The sequence below is a fragment of the Cydia pomonella genome, chromosome 10, assembly GCF_033807575.1.
Source record: "Cydia pomonella isolate Wapato2018A chromosome 10, ilCydPomo1, whole genome shotgun sequence".
NCBI classification, from domain to species: Eukaryota; Metazoa; Arthropoda; class Insecta; order Lepidoptera; family Tortricidae; genus Cydia; species Cydia pomonella.
In genome coordinates, this window is record NC_084712.1 from 5,467,342 (window position 1) to 5,493,277 (window position 25,936).

Below are 25,936 nucleotides of genomic sequence, written 5' to 3' on the forward strand. Positions count from 1 at the left end.
TCACGTTTCGAAATCGAAATTATTTACACTAGGGGTACTGACATGTAAATATCACGTAGGTAACTATTTTCCTACTTGATTGAATAAGTTGCTACGTTATCAATCATTTATTTTGAAATGTGACAGTATGATAAACTATGGTTATGTAGTTTACGCCTGGAACAGCGCCATCTTTCAGGAAATAGGGATAACAAACTAAACACTAATGTCCTACTATTTCTTTCCTTTTAATATCTCTAATTGTAAAAAACAGAAATCAAAATATTTTAATAGAAAGTAATTTAGGATATTTATTTGTTCTTAAAGTAAAAACATTTTCTTAAAAATAGTTATTTGTTTTACAAGGGGGAAAGTTGTGTTTTGCCTTGTGCTAATTTTGATATCCGAGCGAGCGAAAGATTCCAAAATTGAGCGCTCGTGGTTCAATTTTGGAATCGAAAGAACAGCAAGTGGTTCGAAAAGTAGAATCTTCAGCATCGCAAGGGTTTGTAAGCACGAGAGTTAAACAAACATTTTTCACAGTCCATCGCAAGGAAAATCCTGACTGTAAAATATCAAACAAAATCAAAATAAATCAATAAAAAATGAATGTTAATAAATATTTATCATTTTAAATCATGATTTATAAGTCAATTGGGTCAAACATAAAACTGTGTTCACGTCTTTCTTGTAGACACACCCAAAAGTTAAGGGTTATACAGGTTAATTTTGTTATTTATTCCTTATCTACATGAAAAGATCCTCCTGGGGGAAAGGAGGAAAGAAAACTGAACAGTTCGAACAACACTCAAGTTTTATCTCCTGTAGGCAATACGTAGTTAACAGCTTGTGGGCATGTAAATAAGTAATGTTTTTATCATACTTATCCAATGGAGAACCTTTTCATATGGATAAGGATTAAATAAGAAAATTAACCTTTGCAGCCAACTTTTGGGTGTGCCTCCGCGAATTACGAGAACACAGTTTTGTGTTTGACCCAATTGACCAGCCAACATAAGGAAACAAGTCAAACCACCTGGACCTAAATTCATCGTGTGACAATTGTACACTTTGGTGAAACAGAGACAATATGTCAATGTCAATTTTTTTTTGACTTAAGTTGCACTTGTCAGTTTGGTGAAATAGGGGCGTGGTGTGGTGAAAACATAATAACTTTGAAATACAGACAGTGTTACAGTGTTAAACCAGATTATTCTTGTCCACGTTCATAAACTTTAATGCAAAACATTATCTACTTCTTAATTAATCTCAAGAACGAACAAAACAAGCATTAATAAAATCTTGTAATAAATAAATAACAGTTTTTTATTATTATATCAAAGTACCTTAGTACTCGATGGTATAAATAATTTCACCTTCAGCTTCTGTTCTACACGGGACGCTAAAGAATACGGGTAATGGTTTTTCCTGACAGAGGACGGCGTCAGATAGTCCGTCGATTCGATTAAATGATTACCGATTAATGAAATAGTTGGTTCTAAACTAATACCCACGGCGTGACGTACGTGTCCCCTGGTGTTACTATGTTATATCAGGAAAATGTTTTATATAAGCAATGGATACAATGTTAAGTACATGTGTGGCTGCTGCTGCTGGGTGTCTTAGCTTTTGCTAGCAACATTTTACTTTTGTAGTTGCAGACTTCTTTGGTATAGTACATTGTGCAACGAGGGGGGTAAGTGATATTTTGGAAGTGAGGGTGGTAAATTCCGACAGCCGGAGGCTGGAGGGAATTAAAGACCCGAGGTTGCAATATTCTTACCCCCGGAGTTACACACAATGTTTTTCATCACACTTGCGAAGAAAAAAATAAATTTTAAGCGAAATAATTCTTAAATACGGTGACATTTCAAACATTCGTCCGCCATATTGTCTTTCTTTGACAGGTTAGGTATCGAAGGCACAGACCTATTCGGCATTCAGCCACGATTGAAAATTATGAAAAAATATTTTAAACTGCTGTTAAATTAATCAAATTAAATATTATTAAACAAACATATTAAATTATTATCGGCAGTATTTTTAAAGTAAAACTAATTTACACTATGTGGTTTCTATGAATTCGTGACATAATTTTAAAAAAAGTTATAACTCCCTAGGGAGTTATAACTTTTTTTTTATAATACATAACTCCCGCGGGAACAATATAGGCCTTTGTCCTTCAGTACACCTGCTTGAAATAAGATCGTTCTCGAGCAAGTGTTATGAAAAATATTTTGCTTGCTTGGTCTGGATTTTCATATTTTTTCGTTATACTAGACGCAATAGTGTATAGTGTGAGGTGCGTGCAGCGTGAGGACACCGAGAAACATTTATTTGCCGTAAAATATACCAAATGCATGCAAATAAAGTTAAGAATACTTATTATGCAGCTCACTGAGAATGTCCTTCACGTAAGAGGTAGGCATACCACGTGATCTGAGAATCTTCAGGTAAAAAGAGAAAACGTTTTTCCACTTCTAAATATTTTCCATTCTCCATGATTTTTTAGTATGTTATTGACACAATGATAAACTAGGTTTATAGGTTTTCTTTTTTTTTTTAATAAAAAAAATGTTTACACTTTTTTTTTAAGCGAAACCTATAAACCCAGAATATATTACGCTGAAGCGATCGACATCAAAATGAAAGTGATTTATTTAGATTTAGTTAGTGGAAACCATTTTCTCCGAAAATGGAATTTCATAGAAAAAGTACCGTTATTTCTTCTTCCCTCTTAATCGAGAAATAAAAACGTTTTGAAACCTGGAGGCCTAACCAAGATGACAATCGTACATCGACAAACTCCAAACGAATAGAAAAAATGTATCGGGATGATAGATGCCACGAAATCCAATCAATCAAATCAAATCAAACGTTATTTATGTTCGTTCGTTTGGCGTTTCCTATCAAGGATTGTTACTGACACTATAGGCCCCTTGGCAAATATACAACACTTACTGGTTATCCTTCCTCATCTGCCGCTACTTCCTGAAGGCGCGCTTGACGCGCAGCAGCAGGAACGCGGCGCGGTCGATGGTCAGTTGGCGGCGCTGGGCTCTTCCATCTCGCCCTCATAGCATAACCTCAGGTCGAGCCATCGTAGGGAGCTCAAGCGATTACTGCCCAACGCGCATAGGCTCGAAATCGACTAAATATAGAACACTTACTGCTTATCATTCCTCAGCTGCCGCTTCTTCTTGAAGGCGCGCTTGGCGCGGTCGATGGTCAGCACGGACGGCCGCTTGGCGGCGGCACTGGGTTCTTCCATCATCGCTTAACCGCAGGCCGAGGCTCTCATCGCAGGGAGTTCGAGCGAGTACTAACCAACGCGAAGAAGTTCGAAATCTAACAAATATAGAACACTTACTGCTTGTCCTTCCTCAGCTGCCGCTTCTTCTTGAAGGCGCGCTTGACGCGCAGCAGCAGGAACGCGGCGCGGTCGATGGTCAGCACGGACGGCCGCTTGGCGGCGGCGCTGGGCTCGTCCATTTCGCCCTCATCGCATAACCTCAGGCCGAGCCATCGTAGAGAACCTGAGCGCGTGCTGCCCGACGCGCAGAGGTTCGAAATGGTGGCGGCATCAACTCACAACAGACGTTTGAGACTTGAGAGATATGGTTTGTTCTACTGTCTGTTTTCTACGAGCATTACACTTTGACTTATAAGCACAACTTTGAGAGTTATCTGTTTTGTTTTGATAGTTTAGCGGATGTAGGTTACACACTTATTATTTTAAGCACGATTTAAACTTAATTTACTCGTTCGAAATGGAGGGCACTAGTTAAAATTGTACCGGCGCGACATTAAAACTTGTATTTTAAACAATTACGAGGAGCACGGATTATCACTTGATTTAGTTAAAAGAAACTAGCTAAAGAATCAATTGACTTAGAAATTTCACTTTTGGAATACTTTCACAAATTAGAATTTAACACTGCGTTTCACTTGTTTACACTTTCAGCTTAATACCTGTAACAAAATATAAAATATTGTTAGTACATAATAATTTAGGTGTTAAATATCTATTTTATAGACAAAGTACAGGGTATCTAGGGTATATAGACAGATGTACAGAAATTAAGCCCCAATAATGTTAATATTTGTACAAAAAAGGATTACTTTTGTTTTTCTGTGTTTGTATGGTAAAATTGATAAATTAGAAATAATCACCTATTTTTACTTGCTCTTTACACAATTCCAGATCCGAGTGCAGATCGTTGCCGGAATTGAAGCAAAGAACCGACGGTTTAAAAAAATAATAATTATTTTAGCAGTCGTTTAATGTGACTTTAACGGGTATATGTATAGTCTACTCTACAAGCGCTGCGTAGCCGAGCAGTAAGAGTGTGCGACTTGCAATCCGGAGGTCGCGAGTTCAAACCCCGACTCGTACCAATGAGTCATTCGGAACTTATGTAGGCCTAGTTTCCCCTCTGGGTTGGAAGGTCAGATGGCAGTCGTTTTCGTAAAAACTAGTCCCTCCAATTCTTGGGATTAGTTGCCAAGCGGACCCCAAGCTCCCATGAGCCGTGGTAAAATGCCGGGACAACGCGAGGAAGATGATGATGTATAGTCTACTCTACTTATTTAAATTTAGTCCGCCATAGTTATTAACAACGAAGTAATACCAATTGGAAATAGACAAATAGTATAGAACGCTCATATTTGTTTCTTATACTTAGATAACTTAGATAAAAAAGTTTAATAAAAATATAGGTAATATAATGGTGCCTTCACGTATACGTAATAATTATTTTCCATTAAACACCAGTTCTTGTTACTAGTAAATAATAAATGCTCTAGAGTTAAGCACTTTCCTCAGCGAAATATTAACGAATTATTCATAGTGATCTGCAAGAGAAAAGAAATGAACGCAATTTTTCTTCTCATTTCAGTGAAGAAGTTCTTACGTCGCTCGCCTAATCGCCTGCTCAAGGAACCATTCCAAAAGCTTACCAAGCAACAATTATTGGGCTGACTCGGCCAAACTAGTTTAGACTGGATTCGGGTAGATCCGAAAAGATCACAATGATAGATAGATAGAATACTCTTTATCGGCACACCTCAGTAAAAGATACAGCTTAAAGAAAAAAAAATGTTGGGTAAAAACTTTAAAAAAAGTCGGGTAAAAATTAAAATGTCGGGTAGTTCTATTATTATGGGTGATTTTTGGGACTAGCCGGCATTTTTAAGTATTAGGTACCTATTAGGTACTATTAGTTTTATTACCATCATAGTTAGTACCCACACCTTACACAGTAGATACTCGTAATAAGGAAGTATGTCGAGTGCTGCCGTCAAGAAACTGTGCAGTTTGGCGAAAAATATGTGTATTTAATTTAATATTACTGTGTATTTGTCTAATTGAATAAATAAATAAAAATCATTGCCTTGATTGCGCAGAAAGGAATACAATCGTCAAACTACTCTCGACCCGATTCGAAGTATGAGATACAATAACGATAAGTTCTGGTGTAGATAAGTTCTCATTAAGATAACGTTTGTATGTCGTATAACTAATTGACAAGCAGCTCGAGTCGGGCAACAATATCGTAGACAGATCTTACTGGGATCACAGCGGAATCGAAATAAACGTCAATTTTGACATGTCGTTTAGTTATTGATCTTTTAAAGATCTTTCCAAGATCTTACATATGTCTTAATCATTCTTCGAATCGGGCCGTCTCTTAATTTGTCCGTGAGGTCACATTAAGAGAGGGCATAAAGTCAAGAAATTAGACAAAATATACATATATATGTATGTATGAAACGCCGCGCGAAACATATATTAGAACTTATGGTGTGGTAAGCAGGGTATATACCTAGAATTGAAATTTAAAAAAAAATGATATGTTTTCGTAATCTTTTTCATCGAGCCAACTTTAACCTAGTAGGGGAGAGGTTGGTTGTTACAACAGCCATAATAAAGAACTAAACGAACGAATAAGTTCATTGACTAGTGTCGAAGTTCATTGACCGGTGAGTAAGGTTGCCAGAGCTCAACGAGGGGGAGGGGGTTAGGGTCGGCAACGCGCATGTAACTCCTCTGGAGTTGCAAGCGTACATAGGCTACGGAGACTGCTTACCATCAGGCGGGCCGTATGCTTGTTTGCCACCGACGTAGTGTAAAAAAAAACTAAAGAGCGTAATAAAAAAGTCGATTTTCGTTCGTTTAGTGGTTAATTATGGGTACTGTGACTACGAACCTCTAAGACGGTTGTCTATACCCAGGCCAACCTCCTTGCAAACAAAATCTAGATTCCGTGTGATTTTTAATAGCATTTCCCTTTGTAATAAATACCTGTCAAATATCAAAAGTGTAACAAAAAAAGGGCAGTCATTCATGTAAGGATCATTATTTATAAATAGCTTATTTTTTAACTATTTATGACAAGTTTAATATTAAAGTGTATCAATTGACTCGTACTCGTCACTGGTTCTCGCCATTTTGAATTGTTATAAAAGGCGGGTGAGCAATGACAAGCGGCAAGTTCGAGAGCGAATACGAACAAGTTAAGGAATATTTATTGTAAATTGGTTGTTATTATGTTTGTAACAAATGAATAAAGTTAAAATAATGGTACAAGTATTCGTTCTCATCATCAGTACCGGTAATATCCCAACATTCAATGTAAAAATTACAATCTTGCGTTAGCCCCCTAATTTGGCTTCAGAGAGATTGACTCCCCCGCGTACACTAAACCAATGGGAATACCTACACCGCCAGGCTACGATGAATAATAGAGGAAATGAAAAGAACAATTCTTGTAATAACTCTCGCGGCATTTGTCTACGCTAATTTGTACGTAAGCAAAATATGAAAAAACTTTTTACTTTTTTGATTCGTTATTATTTTTCATCAATATTTTTTTACTACTTACTTTAATCAAATTATACACGGTACATTATACTCGTAAGTCGTAACTAAAAACATCTGAACATGCTTTATATTGCGTTAAAGAAGTAAAAACCGGCCAAGAGCATGTCGGGCCATGCTCAGAGTAGGGTTCCGTAGTTACTCTTCCGTCACAAAAAGCTAAACTGGAGCTTAAAGTACGGTAGAATGTTAACCAAGGGATGAACTGTGAAACTTTTTGCGATAACTCAAAAACAGCTAAACTGATCATATCCGCTATAGTTTTCATTTAATGTCTTTCTTAAGCTCTACTTCCAAGATTTTTTTCATATTTTATGGACTTATGGTTCAAAAGTTAGAGACACATTTTTTTTTCTTTCGGAGCGATTATCTCCGAAAATATTCACTTTGTCAAAAAATGTTTGTTGAAGACCCCTATTAGTTTTGAAAGACCTTTCCAACGATATGCCACACTGTAGGGTTGAAGCAAAAAAATGTTCACCCCCACTTTACGTGTAGGGGAGGTACCCTAAAAAAAATTAAATTTTTAGATTTTATTGTATGACTTTGTCGGCTTTATTGATTTATATATCCATGCCAAATTTTAGCTTTCTAGCACTAACGACCACGGAGCAAAGCCTCGGACAGACAGACAGACAGACGGACATGGCGAAACTATAAGGGTTCCTAGTTGACTACGGAACCCTAAAAAGGGACTTATTATATTTTATACCTCCATTCAATTATTGTTAGTTGGTCAAAAGAAAGCGCTATGGTTATTGCATTATGCAAAAATAAAAGAACTTGATGCCATAGGCTTTATGGGATAGAAATTTTTTAGCAGCTGTTTCATACAAAGGACATCTGATCCGATATGGACATTGGAATCACATAGTTATTATTAATTTTGTATTCATTTATTTTATATTTATTTATTTTGTCATTTTATAATTAGTTCAGTATTTATTAATATAGTACTAAGTACATGCAAGCGTGTACACCTGTAAAGGTAGTGCTCAGTGAAACTATTTTGTAATATGCAATTGTACCTGATATAGCCTATTTCTTGCCACCGGTTCGCTATCTGAAGGTTGTCTGGAAGAGATCGCTTTATAGCGATAAGTCCGCCTGTTGTTACCTACTAATTTAAGTCCTGTCTTTGTTTGTAATATGAGTTTTTCTTTAGTAGTGCACAATAAAGAATTTTATTATTATTATTTTTCTCTTTATTCATTCAATATCTTAGGTTAGGATTTTTTATAATATGGATATAAAAGTAAAATATAAAAACACTTACAAAACAATACAAAAGATATAAACACATTATAAAAAACCTAACCTAGGGTGCCGCCAGCAGCGGGGCAGGGCCCAAGCTGCCGGTGGTCAGGGCCGCAGAGAGAGGAACCGACGTACTATACGCGCCGTGTCCAAAATTACTGCCTTCTGCATCTATTATTATTATTATTATATATTTTTTAATTTGTTTTTCTCTCCTAAATGGAGGTGATTTTACTTCCATAATCGCGGGCTTTTGGCCAAACGATGATGGAATTTAAGATCCTACTGTTCTAAAGATAGGAATTTACGTACTAATCTACAAGTGTTCATGATCACTGCTTTTTGTAGAAGTATGTATGTAAGTGGGTGTACTTCAAGAGTTTTTAGACTAGTGTGCAGAGTGCGGGGAATTACGCCTGTGGACGAAATTACAATCGGAACAGTTTTAACTGTGCTTACTTTCCATTGGTTTTTGATTTCTATGGTCAAATCGGTGTATTTGCTGATTTTCTCGGTATGAGTGGACACAAGATTATGCGTATTGGGGACCGCTATGTCAATAAGATATACAATTTTTGCAGCTTTATCGTGTAGTGTAATGTCCGGTCTGTTTTGTCGGTTATAATAGTTCTGTCCCAATACAGTTTGTGTTTAGTCGTTTCTAATACTGTTTCCGGAGTATATTTGTAATAAGGTGTCCTGTTATTTATGAGTTGGTACTTAACTGCGAGGTATTGATGGATGATGGCTGCTACTTGGTCGTGTCGGTGTTTGTAGTCGGTTTGTGTAATAGAACGACATGCTCCGGTTATGTGCTGGATGGTCTCTGAGGCGGCGTGGCAGCGTCGGCATGAATCTGTAGATAGGTTTTGGTCGCGGATAATGTGTTTTCTATAGTTCCTAGTGTCTATGATTTGGTCCTGAATGGCTATCATAAACCCTTCAGTCTCGGGAAATAGCTCACCTTTTTTAAGCCACATGTTAGATGCCAGCTTGTCGTGGTTAGGGTTTATAAGGTCAAGTCGGTGCCTACCGTGTAGTGATTTTTGTACCCATGCCTGAAGGTATTGCTGCGGCTCGGCTATTTCTTCATTTTTTTGTTTTGTATAGTCATTCAGGTTCAGTGGAGTAAATTTGTGATCTATTTTAACAATGGACTGGTGAAGTTGAGAACGTGGGGACTGGTCGTGGAAAAAATTTCTAAGGGAACTTATCTGCTTATTGTGAAGGTTCTTAACATCTATTAAACCCCTTCCGCCTTCCGCTTTTGGTAGAATCAATCTCTGAATACAGCTTCTTGGATGATGTTTACGGTATTTTGTCATTAATGTATTAAGAGTTCTTTGAAGATTGCTGAGATCTGTCTGTGACCACTGTATTATACCAAACGAATAGGTGAGTATTGGAATTGCATATGCATTTATTGCCTTGATGGTGTTTCGCGAGTTGAGATGGGTATTAAGAATTTTGTGAAGTCTATCTGAAAATTTCTGTCTGAGAGTTGATTTAATTACTTTATGATGGATTTGCTTTGACTGTTGATAACCAAGATACTTGTAACCAGCTTCTTCGTGTACGGGATCTATTCTTTCTCCACTGTTAAGCGTGTAACTGTTGTGCTCTATTTTACCGGCTATTATTGTAACCTGAATTACCATATACGCAATAAATCATTCATTTATTTCATTAATTCATTCGTGTCACGAAGGACTTTCACTTCATTTCTCGTAAAGCCATCAGCTTGAGCGATTTTCAAGGTCGAATCATAATAAGATAAAAATCTTAACAAGTCGTTAAATCTTAATCGTGATCTATGTCATAATTTGCCCTGAATGGAACAAAATTGAGTTAAGATTATTTTAGATATCGATGGCCTAGCCTAGTCAGTAGTCACTCCGTCTACGAAGCAGGAGTTCCTGGTAAGGGCATTTATTTGTGTGTTTATCACAAATATTTGTTCCTGAGTAATGATCGTTTTCCATGTATGGTTAATAAGTATTTATAGTATATAGTTGACTATATATTATATAATAAATTTCATCGTCTAGTACCTACAACACATGCCTTACTGAGCTTACTGTGGGACAGCAATGTCGATCTGTGTAAAATTGTCCTATATGACCTACTCGTACTAGAATTTTACCACTCATCTTATTAATAGGAGACTCCCTCGTATATTGCACAGCCTATATTGGACAGAATAGTAAAGATTGATCGTTAGTGTGCTGTTGTATACAGCGGGATACCACAGTAACCACGGAAGTAGCTTCATAAATCAAGCGTCTCCTAATCCTACTACTAGCCGAGGTCAGAACCAGTATGGCTTTTCATTTTAGTACTGCCGCGGATAAGAGAAAATACATTTATTATTGTCAAGAAATTTCTAAATATATGATAAAAAAAAACCGGTCAAGAGCATGTCGGGCCATGCTCAGAGTAGGGTTCCGTAGTTATTCTTCTGTCACAATAAGCTAAATTGGAGCTTAAAGTATGGTAGATTGTTAACCAAGGGATGAACTGTGGGTGTACGTCTTTTTACTATGAAGGGGAAACTTTTTGCGATAACTCAAAAACAGCTAAACTGATCATATCCGCTATAGTTTTCATTTAATGCCTTTCTTAAGCTCTACTTCCAAGATTTTTTTCATATTTTTTGGACCTATGGTTCAAAAGTTAGAAGGGGGGGGGGGACACATTTTTTTTTTCAGAGCAATTATCTCCGAATATATTCACTTTATCAGGAAATGTTTGTTGAAGACCCCTATTAGTTTTGAAAGACCTTTCCAACGATATCCCACACTGTAGGGTTGAAGCAAAAAAAAAATGTTCACCCCCACTTTACGTGTAGGGGAGGTACCCTAAAAAAATTAAATTTTTAGATTTTATTTAGGCTTTATTCATTTATATATCCATGCGAAATTTCACCTTTCTAGCACTAACGACCACGGAGCAAAGCCTCGGACAGACAGACAGACAGACAGACAGACAGACGGACATGGGGAAACTATAAGGGTTCCTAGTTGACTACGGAACCCTAACAAATGATCGCTAAGCGACTGTATCCTAAAAAAGCCCTCCTAAGATTTTTTAAAAATACTACGTCGATGTCAAACAAGCATACTGCCCGTCTGATGGTAAACAGTCTCCGTAGCATATGGACGCCTGCAACTCCAATGGTGTTACATGCGCGTGGCTGACACTAACACTCCGCACCCTCGTTGAACTCTGGCAACTTTACTCACCGGCAGGAACACAACACTATGAGTAGGGTCTATGTTATTTGGCTGTGGTTTTCTGTAAGGTGGAGGTAATTCCCCAGTTGGGCTCTGCTCTAGATTTGGAATGACATCCGTTATGCCGTGCCCCACCACACAAAGCAAAATGACATTCACAGTTCCCATACCTCTCTTTTGAACGTATTCGATCTTCACAGTGCCCATACCTCTTTTTGGATGTAAGGCACGCTTAAGGATTAGTCTGGTTTCCTTACGATGATTACCCTTCATCTTATCTTCTCATAATTTATACAAATACGTAAGTTCCTACAAATTCATTGGCTAGAACCGGGATCCGAGCCCATGACTTTGAATTGAAAGCCGCACGCCTTGTGAACTCAAAACATACATGAATTTATTACAAATCTCGAAATATCACACTGTTTCAATTGAGGCTAATACTCGCCTGCGCTTGATAAGCGACGGCAATAGCAACAGCACAGCTAATGGACGAGAAAGATGTATCTTAGTCATAAACTGGCACCCGTTACGCCGTTTTGAAAATTAGGGGTAGGGCGGTGCTTATCGCTTCTATTTCAAGCATGCGACAGCTTAAGAGCAATCTTTCGCAAACTCATATCTTTATAATGGAATTACAAAATTCGACTCTACTTCATACGGCCTACAGTTCAAATTCCTTGAACATCTGTATCTTATGACATTTAAGACTACATTGTCGTAGCGTACGTGTAAAGCCTTTTGTCTTTTCTGGATTTACTATTCATTGATAATACACGGACACTTTAAACCAATAAACAGAATTTACAATAAAAATCATGTCAAACAATTTTCGTTGCGAGTCTCGCGGTTCTCCTCAAAGCCATATTCTGAGCTGTTTCAGTTACCTGACGTGTGAGCTCACTTAAAAAAGCCATTAGTGACCCATTTTTCAGATGTTTAATATGGTTATCAGATGTTTCATTGAGTCACTTAACTTTGAACTCGGATAAATCCAACTGTCAGATTTTGCGATTTTAGTATTAACGAAAGGTAATAGGGCAGATATTTCCTAAGACGGTCTGATAATAGATTTATTGTCCGACTCATTGAGGAAGTTTGTATTTAAAAATTGCGAAAACTTGTCGACGTGGAGAACACCATCAGGGCCGGATCTAGGGTAGAGCGAGTGGTAGGGGGCGCCATAACACCAGCATATATAATTTATTGCTGAGAAGGCGGTCATCAAGCAAGAACTGCAAGTGGGTTGGAGCGTGTCCATTTTGTACAAAATATTCCTTTTTATCTGCCACACACAATAAACCAAGTTGTCGTTGGGATGTTGACATTCTGTTCAACAAAATGTTGGAATAGACATTTCCGCCCTTGGGATTCGAAATATTCAAATACATTTGTACGATACGAGACTCTTACAAATTGGACGTGGCTCAGTTTTTACCACTGAAAAGGCAATGCGTTACTGTCGTATTTTTAACTTTTTTGATGTGCCATGATATTGAATATCTATTGGTGATTGGATGTTTGTGTATTGTTTAGCGAAAAATGTTTTTTGTATGTCTTTAACTATCACGGAACAATGGTGTTCCGGATATTTGAGAGGCATGTGCGTAGCCGAAGCCAACACGCAATAGACCAATTGCACTTTAATGAGATGTAAGGACGTGTCAGAGGACGCACGCAGAGGCAGCACCCTCTAGGATTTAAAGAAAATTGAAAGTTGAAGGACTCTAAAATGAGACGTCATTGGGTGAAATTGATGGACTAAATACCGGGCTATAGGATAAAAAAACCGGACGCCTGCGTGATAACGATTAAGGTTATTATTTTCATAACAACATTATTTCAATCAGCTCGGTCTAGTTCATTTTAACAAAAGCCATAAACATTAACATTCATTTATTATAGATAAATTAAGCAATTCTAACGTTTAAATGATCAAAGTATATGGGGGTGTAATGAAGCTTACGATGTAGAGAGCTCACTCAAGTAAAGCCCTGTGTATCAAATATATCTGAGCGAACAAGGTAATCGCAAATATCTGAAAAGTAGTTAAGTTAGAGGGCATACTTACATATTTTAATGACTAGTTAAACCAAGCGTTATAAACAAAATCCACAAAACATGGATATTTGGTCACCTTAGCGAGTTGCTCTAGACAGATGTCAAACAGCGACAAGCTTCTAATCATCCCTAGACCGGCTTATCTGACGTGTTCGAGTACGACCGCCTCCAAAAATATGTAAACATCATCTTATAACAATGGAATATAGTTCAAAAGTGTAAATATAAATCTGACATCTACTGTAAACATCATACGTAACAGTGTAATACAGTCACCATCAGTTAAATCGGAGCGACTAATGTGCTCACAAATATCTGAAGACGCCTCTATTGTCAAGGCGCTAGAGTGCGTGTTCAGATATTTTTGAGCACTTCTGCCGCTCGTATCGCATCGTACCCTATTCGTTTCGTGTCTTGAGTAACTCTGAGATATGATGAGAAGAGGCTTTTGGAGATACATTTGTGCCTCTTATTTGTCGTAGGTATACACACAGTCATTTTGGAGTCGTGAACAGGTAATCACATTTCCCGATAAAGCTTCCTTAAACGAACGTCGAGGCTTAATTCAAATAACAATTAATTATCTCCATAATTAATTACACATTTAAAAAAATATCCCTATTTATCAATATTCATGGTTACAGCGCTAGTCACGTAACTTGATTGCAGCGTAAATAACGTAATGTTATGAATAATGAAATTTTTCATTGTCATTATTACTTTTTTTAACCGACTTCAAAAAAGGAGAAGGTTCTCAAGTCGACTGTTTTTTTTTGTATGTATGTTACTCGATATCTCCGAGAATCGTGAACCGATTTTCAATTTTTTTTTGATCGAACAGGTATAACCCCGAGATGGTCCCGTTGGCACCAAGTTGGGGTCTGATGATGGGATCTTGGAGAAATCCAGGGAACTCTTCAAATGTTATAGGTACATGTATGGCGCTTTTGGTAATATTTGAAGTCGGTTTTATTTTTGGTTAAAAAGTTTTTATTTATGTTTCCAGCCAGCAAATACAATGAGGTGACAGTTCTATGCAACAAGTAGGGTAACCATGAGACTCAGTAAATATAAGTTAAAATATTAATCATAACAAAATACGTCAACAGATTTATGAATATTCTTGCCTACAAGTGTTTATGTTTATGCTAAACGTACAGAGAAAAAAACATACATTTCTGATCACGACTTATGAATACACCCGTATAATATTTGTTTTAGTTTATTGAGTCTGTATTTTATGGAGCATAAAATACAAAGTAACCAAGTATTATGAAAAGCCCTTGTGATAAATGAATGTAATGTTATTGTCGACGAAATAAATTACTTCTAGCTTCTCAGCGTTCTTACAAAGAAAGTACCTACTTAGCTAGATGATAAAGACATACCTTGAACGCTAGTAAATAGAATAAAATATAAGCAATGCAGTTGTTTCAGAACTGAACTTAAATGTTAATGATTGGCAGTGAAGGTAGGTATAAAAAATAAAGCATATTAAAATTTTATTTCATACATTTTATCTACATCTATATCATAACCTCCCTATACTATATTCAGCACGGCTAGCACATGATTACACGCGGGATAACTCGCGCCGCGAGAAAAAACAGTCGCGTGTCACAAAATTCTATCTCGACCTGTCAGTTTCTCGATTTTGGTAGCATAAGTTGGCAGATCGAGAAAAGAATTCCACGCGAGAGAGCCATCCCGCGCGCGACTTAGCCAGTGTGGTCATTTATACTTGGAACAAACTTTTCTTTCGTGGCAACACTGAATCGGTACTAACATAATCGGAAAAATAATGAATAGTCAGCTTTAGAAACGGAGCGTCCCTAGTCACGATAACTTTGTCTCCTTCTCGCAGTATTAAGATTAAAGAAATAGCAAATATTATTTTGAAGTCGGAAATGTCAATGTGTCAATCATAATTTGATTCGCTTTGTCGTTACAAGTTGGAGTACATTATTATATCTAAAGATAATTACCTACCTAATAATTAAATACCACTCCTTACGAATGATTGGTGTTTTTTTAAGATAATTGAGATTATCCGAAAGTGTTGGCTACTAAGCTACCATCTTTACGAAGAAGACTGAAGATCTCATGATAATCCCCAACATATCTTCCTTGTGGCTGGCTAGTTGCTGCACCGCTGGCTTTGAAGATAGATTGATGACATGCACAAGTCTGTCATCAAACACGGCGCCTATACCTAAGCATGCTGCTGCTGGGCGCAGCCATCCTGCCACGGAGGACATAGAAGGGCCCTAAGTTGGGAACCTACTCCATACAACGACACTCGAATGTTAAAAACAATGAGTTATTTTTGCGTGTTTTGTATTTTAGCGATCTATGGATGCAGCGTTAGTTTTTTAAGTTTTCTCATATTGCAAATACACAAAAACATTAAGTTATTTTATGTACTCTGACCTCTTTTAGATATTTAGATTTAAGTACGACTACTACGACTCCCACCGAACGGGCGGAGTCGGATCGCATTTCACATTTATGTGGCCGCAAGCCGGTCGGCTGCTCGCGGACGCGGAGACGCCTCCGGACGGATTCTATCGCTTCTGCGATATATAATATATAGGCACATTAAAAATGCGCTCCGGTGCGGCCTGACTCCAGCCAGTCGGTGGGAATCGTACATTAGGGTGGTAACTACAGAATACTCGTATTACGGCCGTGGCCTTTTGTAAGGTGGAGGTTGAGTTGGGCTGCCAGATTCATTATTTTGCATTATTTTATTATCTGCGTATAATAAAATAATGCATATAGTAACAAAAGTGTACTTAGACACCTACTTAGGGTAAGTAATAGGTACCTAAGTACAGTAGGTGTAGGTTACCTTACCCAATCTGAAGGCTTTCTCCAAAGTTTTAAAATACATTGCGTTTTTGTACTACTACTACTACTTCACTCGCTCAGTGACCCAAACAAGATCTTGGCCTCTGACGCAAGAGAGCGCCACTCTGCCCTATCCTGCGCCACTTCACGCCAGTTGGTATTCCGAGGGCGAACAGGTCTTTTAGGACTTCGTCACTCCAGCGGTATCTGGGACGCCCAGACGGACGTTTTCCACCTGGGTGCACCACATACACTCTTCTCACAGCACGATCCTCTCCCATCCTCTCTAGGTGGTGCGTTTTTGTACACATATTATAAATCATTAGTACCCGGATATACCTATAATTAAACCCCAAGACCGCGGTTTATATCCCACAATCAATTGAAGCACGTGACGAGTTTTTGTACTTAGGTGGTGGTTTATTTAACTATTTGCGTATATATTTTTTAGGTGGTAGGTTGCATGCATTGACTGTAAAAACACGCGTGTAAGTGTAACGGGTTAGCACTGATTGACTAGCACTTAATTATTTCGTGGATTAGCGAAGTAATATTTTTGTATCAATTAATACGGATTTCCACAAAGTAATTTCTATTAATCACCCTCCAGTCAATTCGCCATCAAACTGTTTGCTTTATTGATGTAGTGGCACAATCTTAGGCTTTTAATTTTTCTGTCAGGTTTTCATTTAACTTAAGAGAAACAACAAGTAAATGTGAAAAAATACAATCATTTTGTTATTACCGGCATGATATAGATATAGGTATCTTAATAGGTATGTTGTAAAGCAATACCTGACCTAACCTAACGGACAAATCATAAAACTCAGGATTCATATTAAAATTACACAGAAAATTGCTGTAGTATGAAATGAATACAAAATATAGAAAATTAACTTTCTTTTAGGACCAAAGTCAACAAAACTTCGACAAAATATGCTTCTCGCGACCCTCTAGCCTCGAAGACAGTTTCTCTCCTTTTGACGTTGAAACGCGGGATATTTTCTCTCCCATAGTGCACTTGTGCTACGAGTTTCGAGAGTATCCCGCGTGGAACTGTCAAACGACAAAATTATGTCGCTTTGACATTTGTCCGCGAGACAGCGGGTTGTCGCGCGCGTCTTATGCTACCGATTCGCGAGAAAGCTCTATGTCGCGGCATTTTCTCGCCTGTCGACTGTCGCGCCCGTCATGTGCTAGCCGTGCAGAAACGATAAACTAAGGGCCTATATAAACAAACCTGTATGTGTAGGTAGATCGTAATTTTATATTTACTTTATCGATAACCGATACCTTAATTTTTTTTACACCTTAATTACATTCAAATTTAGAACATCTCTGAGAAACAAAGAAATTTGATTTGACCTCTATTCTAATTTAAGTCGAGATGATTTTTATTCGAAATGAAGTGTCAGTTGCAAACAATTTCGACAAACGCATGTTACTTGATATCGAACGATATGGCTGTCAGCCCCGTCTCTAGTCTGTCTCTGAATTAAAAAAAAATATCGGATGCGTGACATGCGCGCATTACCGCCATTTTGACGTTTAATCAGTTTGTAAATATAAAATTACTTTGTTTTGTTGATGCTTATGATATTTATGTTTATGTAACTGTACGTAATTAGGCATTAAGATACTCGTGTGATCCTTTTATGAAACTCAATTAATTCCTTTAAACTCACACTCGTATTTTAATGCTTTTCATTATGTAGCAGTCACATAAACTACTATTCAACAATGTACAATAATGTAGTAATTGAAATTGTTGGGATATTACCGGATTGATAATGAAAATGAATACTTGTACCAATATTTAAACTTTATTCCAAGATGTCTTTTCACTATAACTTGCCCGTACTCGAACTAGCCAATTGTCACTGCTTACCCATCTTCTTATAACAATTCAAAATGGCGGGAACCAGTGAGAAGTAAGAGTCATTTGATACTCTATTATATGCTTGCCATAAATAAAAGTAATAGTAGTCAAAACATAAGCTATTTATAAATAATGATTTGATGCTTACAAAATGGTAGTTGTTTTTTCGTATTGTCTTATTTCACGTAAACGATCAAAGACCCTTATAGGCCCCCTTATAGGTGACGACGTTCAATTGGGGTAGCAGTCGAGTATACATATTAATTACATACAATTAGAAGTTTGTTATTAAATAGTTACGCTAATGCAAGTTAGTTATATTTAGTTTAATAATTAGTATGCACTCAGGAGAAATTAAGATGGGTCACTTGGTAAGGAAATATCCACACAAGGTGACCCGTTTTTATGGTGCTTGATGGGTATATTAATTAGGTTAGATAGTACGAGTATATGTAAGTATAAATGTGTTTAATTCGTTAACAAACTGTTTTATGTTTATTAGCAATAAATTAAAAAAAACCGGAGCCCGGTTCAGATTCAGGATCTTATTGTGTATGATACGACCTTGAAGATCGCTCTCTCTGATTGATGCATGCAAAATGAAATAAAAGTCGTGCGCGTGCGTGAGATGCACTCCAATCACCAATGCCTATTACAATTTTACAATGCTTTTATGAATGTTAAAAACTACCAACCTTTTTTTTATAGAGGTGAAATGCGTTCCGCATACCACCCAGGCGCGGGGACGGGCCTGGGATGGTTATGTGGGACACCCATATAGGCTGATGAGACCCATGGTTTACCCACTAAAACCCCTCTGTTCGAAAGAAATAAACCACCAACCTAACCTAACCTAACCCTACACTAACAGCCTCAAGACGATACCAGCGCAGGAAACCCGGTGGCACTATTTTTATTCAGAGAAATACATAAAATCTTACAAATACGTAACGTGTAGTTCTTCGTATCGTTCGTTCGTTTTTTGTTGTAATCTTCTTCTTCTTCTGGTGCCATGCCCAGTCTAATGGGCGTCGGCGGTCAGCATGGCATTCAGCTCTCTGGTCTTTGTTGTAATAATAAATCATTATTAAGGCAAAATATTTACAGAAAGAAAAGAAAAAGAAATAAAAAATATATTAATCTGACTGATTGCCATAAAATTCCATGCGCAGAATGATATGATATAAATAAATAAATATTAAAAAGAAATTTAAAAAGTCCCACAGTAAGCTCAATAAGGCTTGTGTTGTAGGTACTTCAACAACGATATATATAATATATACATATTTATAAATACTTAAATACATAGAATACACCCATGACTCAGGAACAAATATCCGTGCTCATCACACGAATAAATGCCCTTACCAGGCTTCATACACAGGATTAATACCCACTAGGCCAAACAGGTCGTCAAACTAATATATGCTTCCTTTCCTTACCTGAACTGTGTGATCTGCTCTAATCTCCTCGACATGAGTGTTTTAACCGCCTAACATGCGGCGGCAGTGCTCCCAAAGCACATTACTTAGTCAAGTTTATTGCACCTACGTCACATTTTAATTAAACATTACAACAATAATTACCCACGCAGATTGCAATCAGGCGAGACTCGGTTATATACCGACGACGTCTAGACAGTGTAAATTAGACGGTGTTACGGTTTAGACAAATATAGTACCGTCCGGATTCAGACTGCACTAGCACTGCGATGTTGCTGCCGCAAATGTACAAAATCCGGGCATCAAAATTGAGTTTTACTTTTGCGGCACGTAAAAAGCGTTGCGAAGCTAGTCGTGAAAGCAGGTATGAGCGTAAACGGGCTCACACGAGAGAACGCCCAGGATCGTACCAAGTGGAGGAAAACAAGTAGAAAAGCGAACCCTGGCAAAGGCCGGGATAAAAGATATAAGAGAAAAGATTTGCGGCAGCAATGTATTCGGCAGTAAAGTCGCGCCGCAATACTGTGGCGGATTTGTTGCCGACTGCATTATTGCACGAAATGTCATAAAGATCATTTTATCAAACATTTACAAATTGCTACCGAGCGTTCAAATTTCAAAATTCCAAAATTTATTCTGCATGTAACTAGGCCTCAAGGGCTCTTTTATAAGTCAATACAACATTTATAGTAACATCATATAGTAACATGAAAAATACATAAAGTGAGACCAAGATAAGTTGGCAGCGATTTTGATAGCCCACACCGTGCAAATGTAAAGTAAACGTCATAATTTCGTTAAAGTTTGACGCTTAAAATAACCGGTGCATCGTCTGGACTATCAAAATCGTTGCCAACTGATCTTGGTTTGACTCTATCGACATGTATAAATGCAACAGTCAATATCTGGATAAACATTACATTATAATAATCTAAAATATAAATAATTACATTCCTGCTGACATTTCTGCTGACCGCATTTCTGCCACAAATGTCAAAAATCCCGACGTCAAAATGGATTTTAACGTTTGCGTTACTGCAGCAGCAATGCTGGTGTACTCTAAACACGAACGGTATCTAAAGATATTCGAGTGCCTTCTGAATACGCGGTCAATTGAATAGTTGTAAACGTTATTGTAATGTGCTAAAGCTTACCTTATGATTAAGTGTTTAATAGCTAGTTCTTATTATGAAAAAAAATACATACTAAGAACCTACTGCCTGCCTGTTTCAATTACAAATAAATTAACGGTCAGATAAAATACCTTAAGTTATCAATTTATCTACCAGTTAAGCTTATTTGAAGATTGTGAAACGCAAACGTTACTTTACTCACTGCCTAAACAAAATTTTATACTGTTCAAAATAACTCGCTATAAATATCGCTTAAACTATTCCAAAGAGTCCAATAATTCTTAAATCCAAAATAAAATTAGCGATTCATTTACTTTCGTCGCTCATTTGAAGATGGTGGCAAAAAGACTCAGGTTTTGCATACTAAGTGGTCTAAGTGGTTCCGCTGAGGACTGGGTTTTTATGATAATGTCCACATTCAGTCCCGGAAGACCCCGATTACAGACACACATCTCTTGAAAAACATTGAAGCAGGTTCTTATAATTTGATGTATTATGTCACAATTCACGCGCGCAATTGGGACACTTAATCGAGTAGCGATCGAGCTAGATTTGTTTCTTTGTTCTTTGAGCGAAATCACAAGGGCCACGCTATATAAATAATAATAAATAAATAATAAATATTATACGACATTATTACACAAATTGACTAAGTCCCACAGTAAGCTCAATAAGGCTTGTGTTGAGGGTACTTAGACAACGATATATATAATATATAAATATTTATAAATACTTAAATACATAGAAAACACCCATGACTCAGGAACAAATATCCATGCTCATCACACGAATAAATGCCCTTACCAGGATTTGAACCCGGGACCATCAGCTTCGTAGGCAGGGTCACTACCCACTAGGCCAAACCGGTCGTCAAAATATCTGTGGCCCTAGTGAAAAAGGGTACAAGTCTCTGGCAGCGCAGGTGTAAAGGGGTGTAAGTTCCACGTAACACTTATGCCCTTATACACCTAAACTGCCAGAGACTTGTAGGTACCCTTTTTCACTAGGGCCACAGATATATGTATTGTGTTACTGTAGTTTGTAATAATCTATTTACTATATACCTATGTAATTCTTTTCTTGTGTGTGTTAAATTCCATACTGTCGAATTAGGATAGCCTGTAACGATGGTTGTGTGTATGTAATAAATAAATAAATAAATAAATAAATAAAAAATTAAAATTTGGAGACGTTAAAAGCATTGCTGGCCTAGTTGTTAGGTTCAGATTTCCGAGCGGACCCCATGCTCCCAGAATGAACCGTAGACGATGCAAGAAGGCTTTGAGAGTTTGGGAATGAATTTGGGCGAATCAACGTTTTAAACACTGATTTGACCCTAGACAAGAACATTGCTTAACAAAGAAAAACCGATTATTCAAATGTTGATTTTATTTTACTTTTTTGTTTACGCGGGCATTATTAGATCCATAAGTGTTTAATTAACACATTAATATTAACAACTTGATCAAATACATTTTGTACGGTAAGCCAGCAGAAAACAGTTTGCTCCCATATAAAAATCCGAGACATACCATTTTTGTATGGGAGCAAACTTTTTTCTGCTGCGTTGTTGCGGCGCCCGTGTTAGCAAAATAGTAAAAAAAAATGAACATGATTTTTGAAAAATTGATTTTTCTTTACGAATACAGTGTTCTAAAAGTTGATTCACACATTTGAAGTCTGGATAGAAATAAAATCGATACTTTTAAGTACCGGCAGCTTAGAGCAAAAACCTCGAGTCAGTATTCAACTACGAGTATCTACAAATATTTTAGGCCGAGCTTCTCAGGTTTTTTGGCTGTGTGAGGCTATTGCATTGTAACTAGCACTACCTCGAAGAAAACATACAGTTGGGCCAAAAAATCGTTAAAAAAGCATTTTTACTGCTGTATATTGTTGATAAATTTTACAAACATATGCATTTGTATGTCAAATCTAAATGAGGATATTTTGTAAATAATTTACCCACTATCGTCCTCTTAAGAGTTCCAAGAAGAAAATAAATGCGTGGATGTCGTGGAACACTCAGTTGAAACGAAGTTAAGAAAGGAAAAACACGTCATATTCATGTTCTTTTTCATATTTACGTTCATATGTTCATGTTAAAGGGTCGTGACGGAAATTTCTTAGATTTTTTTGCCTAGCTGCTATCCGCCTATTCCGTACCGTGCGATAAAGAACTTCATTCCAATAATTACTAAATTATAGTCGCACGTAACGACTTACAAGCAAAAAAAAACACAACAATGACAGTTATATTATTTACTGTGGGACTTAGTCCTATAATATTTATTTATTATTATTTATTTATTATTATTTACATACAGAGCAGCCGAATAACAATTTACATTTTTGAATCCCATGTATAAACCGAAAACGTTGATAACATAAAATAATTCATTATGTACGTACATCTTCACTCTCAGTGAAAGCTTCTAACATTAGCATCCCCATTTATTATTATCTTAGTTTCTTTTGTAACAAGAAAATATCTATCAGTTTCTGCAGGCTATATTTCAACGTTAAATACACCAGGGCACTCGAGATTGCACGCTTTAATATTGTAAAAGTTTCATAAATCGTATGCTCTTTATTACAAGCTTTAGTTCTACGTCCAACGTAATAGTGAAAGGGCGTCAAACATTGCTCAAACTGGAGCAATTTTTCGCAAGCACTTATATTATAAAGTTCAAAATCTGGAATTTTGTCTTACACAACTCTGTCATCGTCATCATAAACATTTATAGCCGAATTCCTTCAAATCTGCGCCCGACGCAAGTAGCTAGCCAGTACGAGTAACAGGCCAATTCGAACGTACACTATTTAATATCAGAATGAGATCTAACTGATGTCATTCAGTTATCGTGCATTTCGCTCTTACAGGTATTGGCGCGGGCGAGACGCACGATAGCTAAATAACATGATTCAAATGTCAGTGTACTTTCGCGAATTGGCCTGCGAGTCAAGTAACTAAGGTAGAAGTACTAGTGCTCGACGCTGCACTAGTCACCGACATGGGCACTTTATTTCATAGAAATCTAGGTTTAATTTATTTTTAGTGTAGCGTCGAGCACTAGTACTTCTACCTTAGTCCTCTGCTGTAAGACTCGACTCGAATTCTCAGACTCATACTAGTAACTCGAGTTCTGCGGTATGGTTACATTTTTATCGCTTGTCACTATGTGTGTCACTCTCGAACTTATATACTTGTTAGAAAGTGACAGACATGGTGACAGCCTGACAGGCGATAAAATTGCGGCAGTGCTCAGCCCGCTGTTCAATTTGTTACAGACCCAAGTCTTTTGTTGAGACTTGAGTCCTTTTCAGAGAACTAATTTTTGTTAACAAAAAAATCAAATGCAAATTTTTGTAATATGTATGGGTTTTGCACATCATACAATAACGATTATTCTCTTTACTGTTACTAGGTAGTATTTAGATAAAACCTACAAAATTATTGACGGAGTCTTTATTCGAAGGCTCGAGTACTTTTTAGTTAATATAAGCTTTAAAAAACCCAATAATGGACTCGACTCGGGACTTAAAAAACTTGGAAGTTTTTTAGCGCAGTCTCATAAAGTCGAGTTCATTGAGTTATTAACTATGAATAAGCTAAACCAAACAATGAAATTGTCGTAATCGTAACCTGTACCACGCGACCAAAACGTCGTCAGCGGCGTAAAATTCATAGCGCGAGATTCACGCTCCGCTTCTATGGTTTGTTGTCAAAACAAAAACAACCCATGACGCAAAACACTGTTTCTCTGTGCCGGTGCTACACGGAGTAATAATTGATCAATGGTCATTTTCAAATTTAGACTCAAATATACTAATAACCTTCATTCTAAATATGCCTTGCATAATCCGAGCTTAAACTCATTCTTCGTGAAGAGGCAAATAGCCCTATCTTATGAAGCATAAACTTGAGTGCCTCTCTGTCGTTATGAGGCCGAAAATTACAACAGCAGTCGGTAGGCAGTCAAACTTTTATGATGAACGGGAGGACGATTCTAATTAAGCAATTTGTTATGCTTTTAAACTGGTTTTGATTCGACCTTAACGATAGTCTTGGTGATTGGCGCGCAGCTCACACACGACTTCACTTTTCCTCGTTTAAAGATAAAGATAGTTTATTTTCCGCTTATGACCGTCAAATAAACCTACGCCGGCTCTAACACTACACCTCTGACCCGAGAAGATTTAACCCTTTATAGGGTAACGGTCTCAAAAAATACCACCTATAATATCATCTTTTTCTTTTTTTTTTCTTTTACTAGAATTGATTACTAGAATTTTTCTGTCTTCCCCGTACCGTTAAAAGATTAAATCCCTCCTAAATTGTAGACGAAGGTGAGGCAAGAAACTCGGCGGGACACATCTTTTCAAAAAATTACATCTTATAATTAACATGCATTAAATCAATAAAAAATACAATTTAAATTACTATAGAATTCACGACATAACGTTTTTTTTTTTTTTTCAGTGTAAGCGATCTTCAAGGTCGTATAATATAAGATCAAAACCGTAATACATCGTTAAATCTAAATCGGCCTCTGAACCGGTAAGCTATTAAGATCGGGTCATTCAAGATGACGCATGCCTGATGGCAACAGAAGCAAGTTTTTGTGAAATTGGACAAAAAAAATATTTTTTTCCCTTGTTTTGAACACTTCGGTACATAAAACATAATTTTTATTGATAAACACATAACCTAAAATTAACTAAAAAGTTTTTTTTTTATTTGGGGGTAGCCTCTCGAATAATTTTTTTTTTTAATTTTTCGATGTCAATCAATAGGTATGTCCAGACTTAATTAGACCTCAAAGTGGAAATACCGCACGCAAAAATGGGTTTTGTACCGACTTATGGTGAAAGAATGATTTCGAAAAACATTTAATTATCTCTGAAACTATTAGGCCTAATCCAGAAAATTTTATATGACATTTTCTAAATACCAGGAATGCTTAGTTAAAATTTCTCGCAATGCTCAAGGACATCTTATATAAGGGACGCTTTTGTTTTATATGCGAATCTTTTGTTTTATTTTATCAACCAATCTTACTTATTCCTATCTTTTTAGGGTTCCGTACCCACAGGGTAAAATGGGACCCTATTACTAAGACTCCGCTGTCCGTCTGTCACCAGGCTGTATCTTATGAACCGTGATAGTTAGTCAGTTGACATTTTCACAGATGATGTATTTCTGTTGCCGCTATAACTAC

General features: G+C 37.0%; 1 protein-coding gene across 1 annotated transcript in view; it reads right to left on the reverse strand.

The window, feature by feature from the left end:
- Positions 1–25,936, reverse strand: part of LOC133521894 (uncharacterized) — a 243,842-nt gene that overhangs the window by 91,323 nt on the left and 126,583 nt on the right. The window contains exon 2 of the mRNA XM_061857009.1: positions 3,350–3,951. Within this exon, the coding sequence (XP_061712993.1) occupies positions 3,350–3,471 (122 nt within the window). The 5' untranslated portion in view covers positions 3,472–3,951. The remainder of the gene's footprint in view (positions 1–3,349; positions 3,952–25,936) is intronic.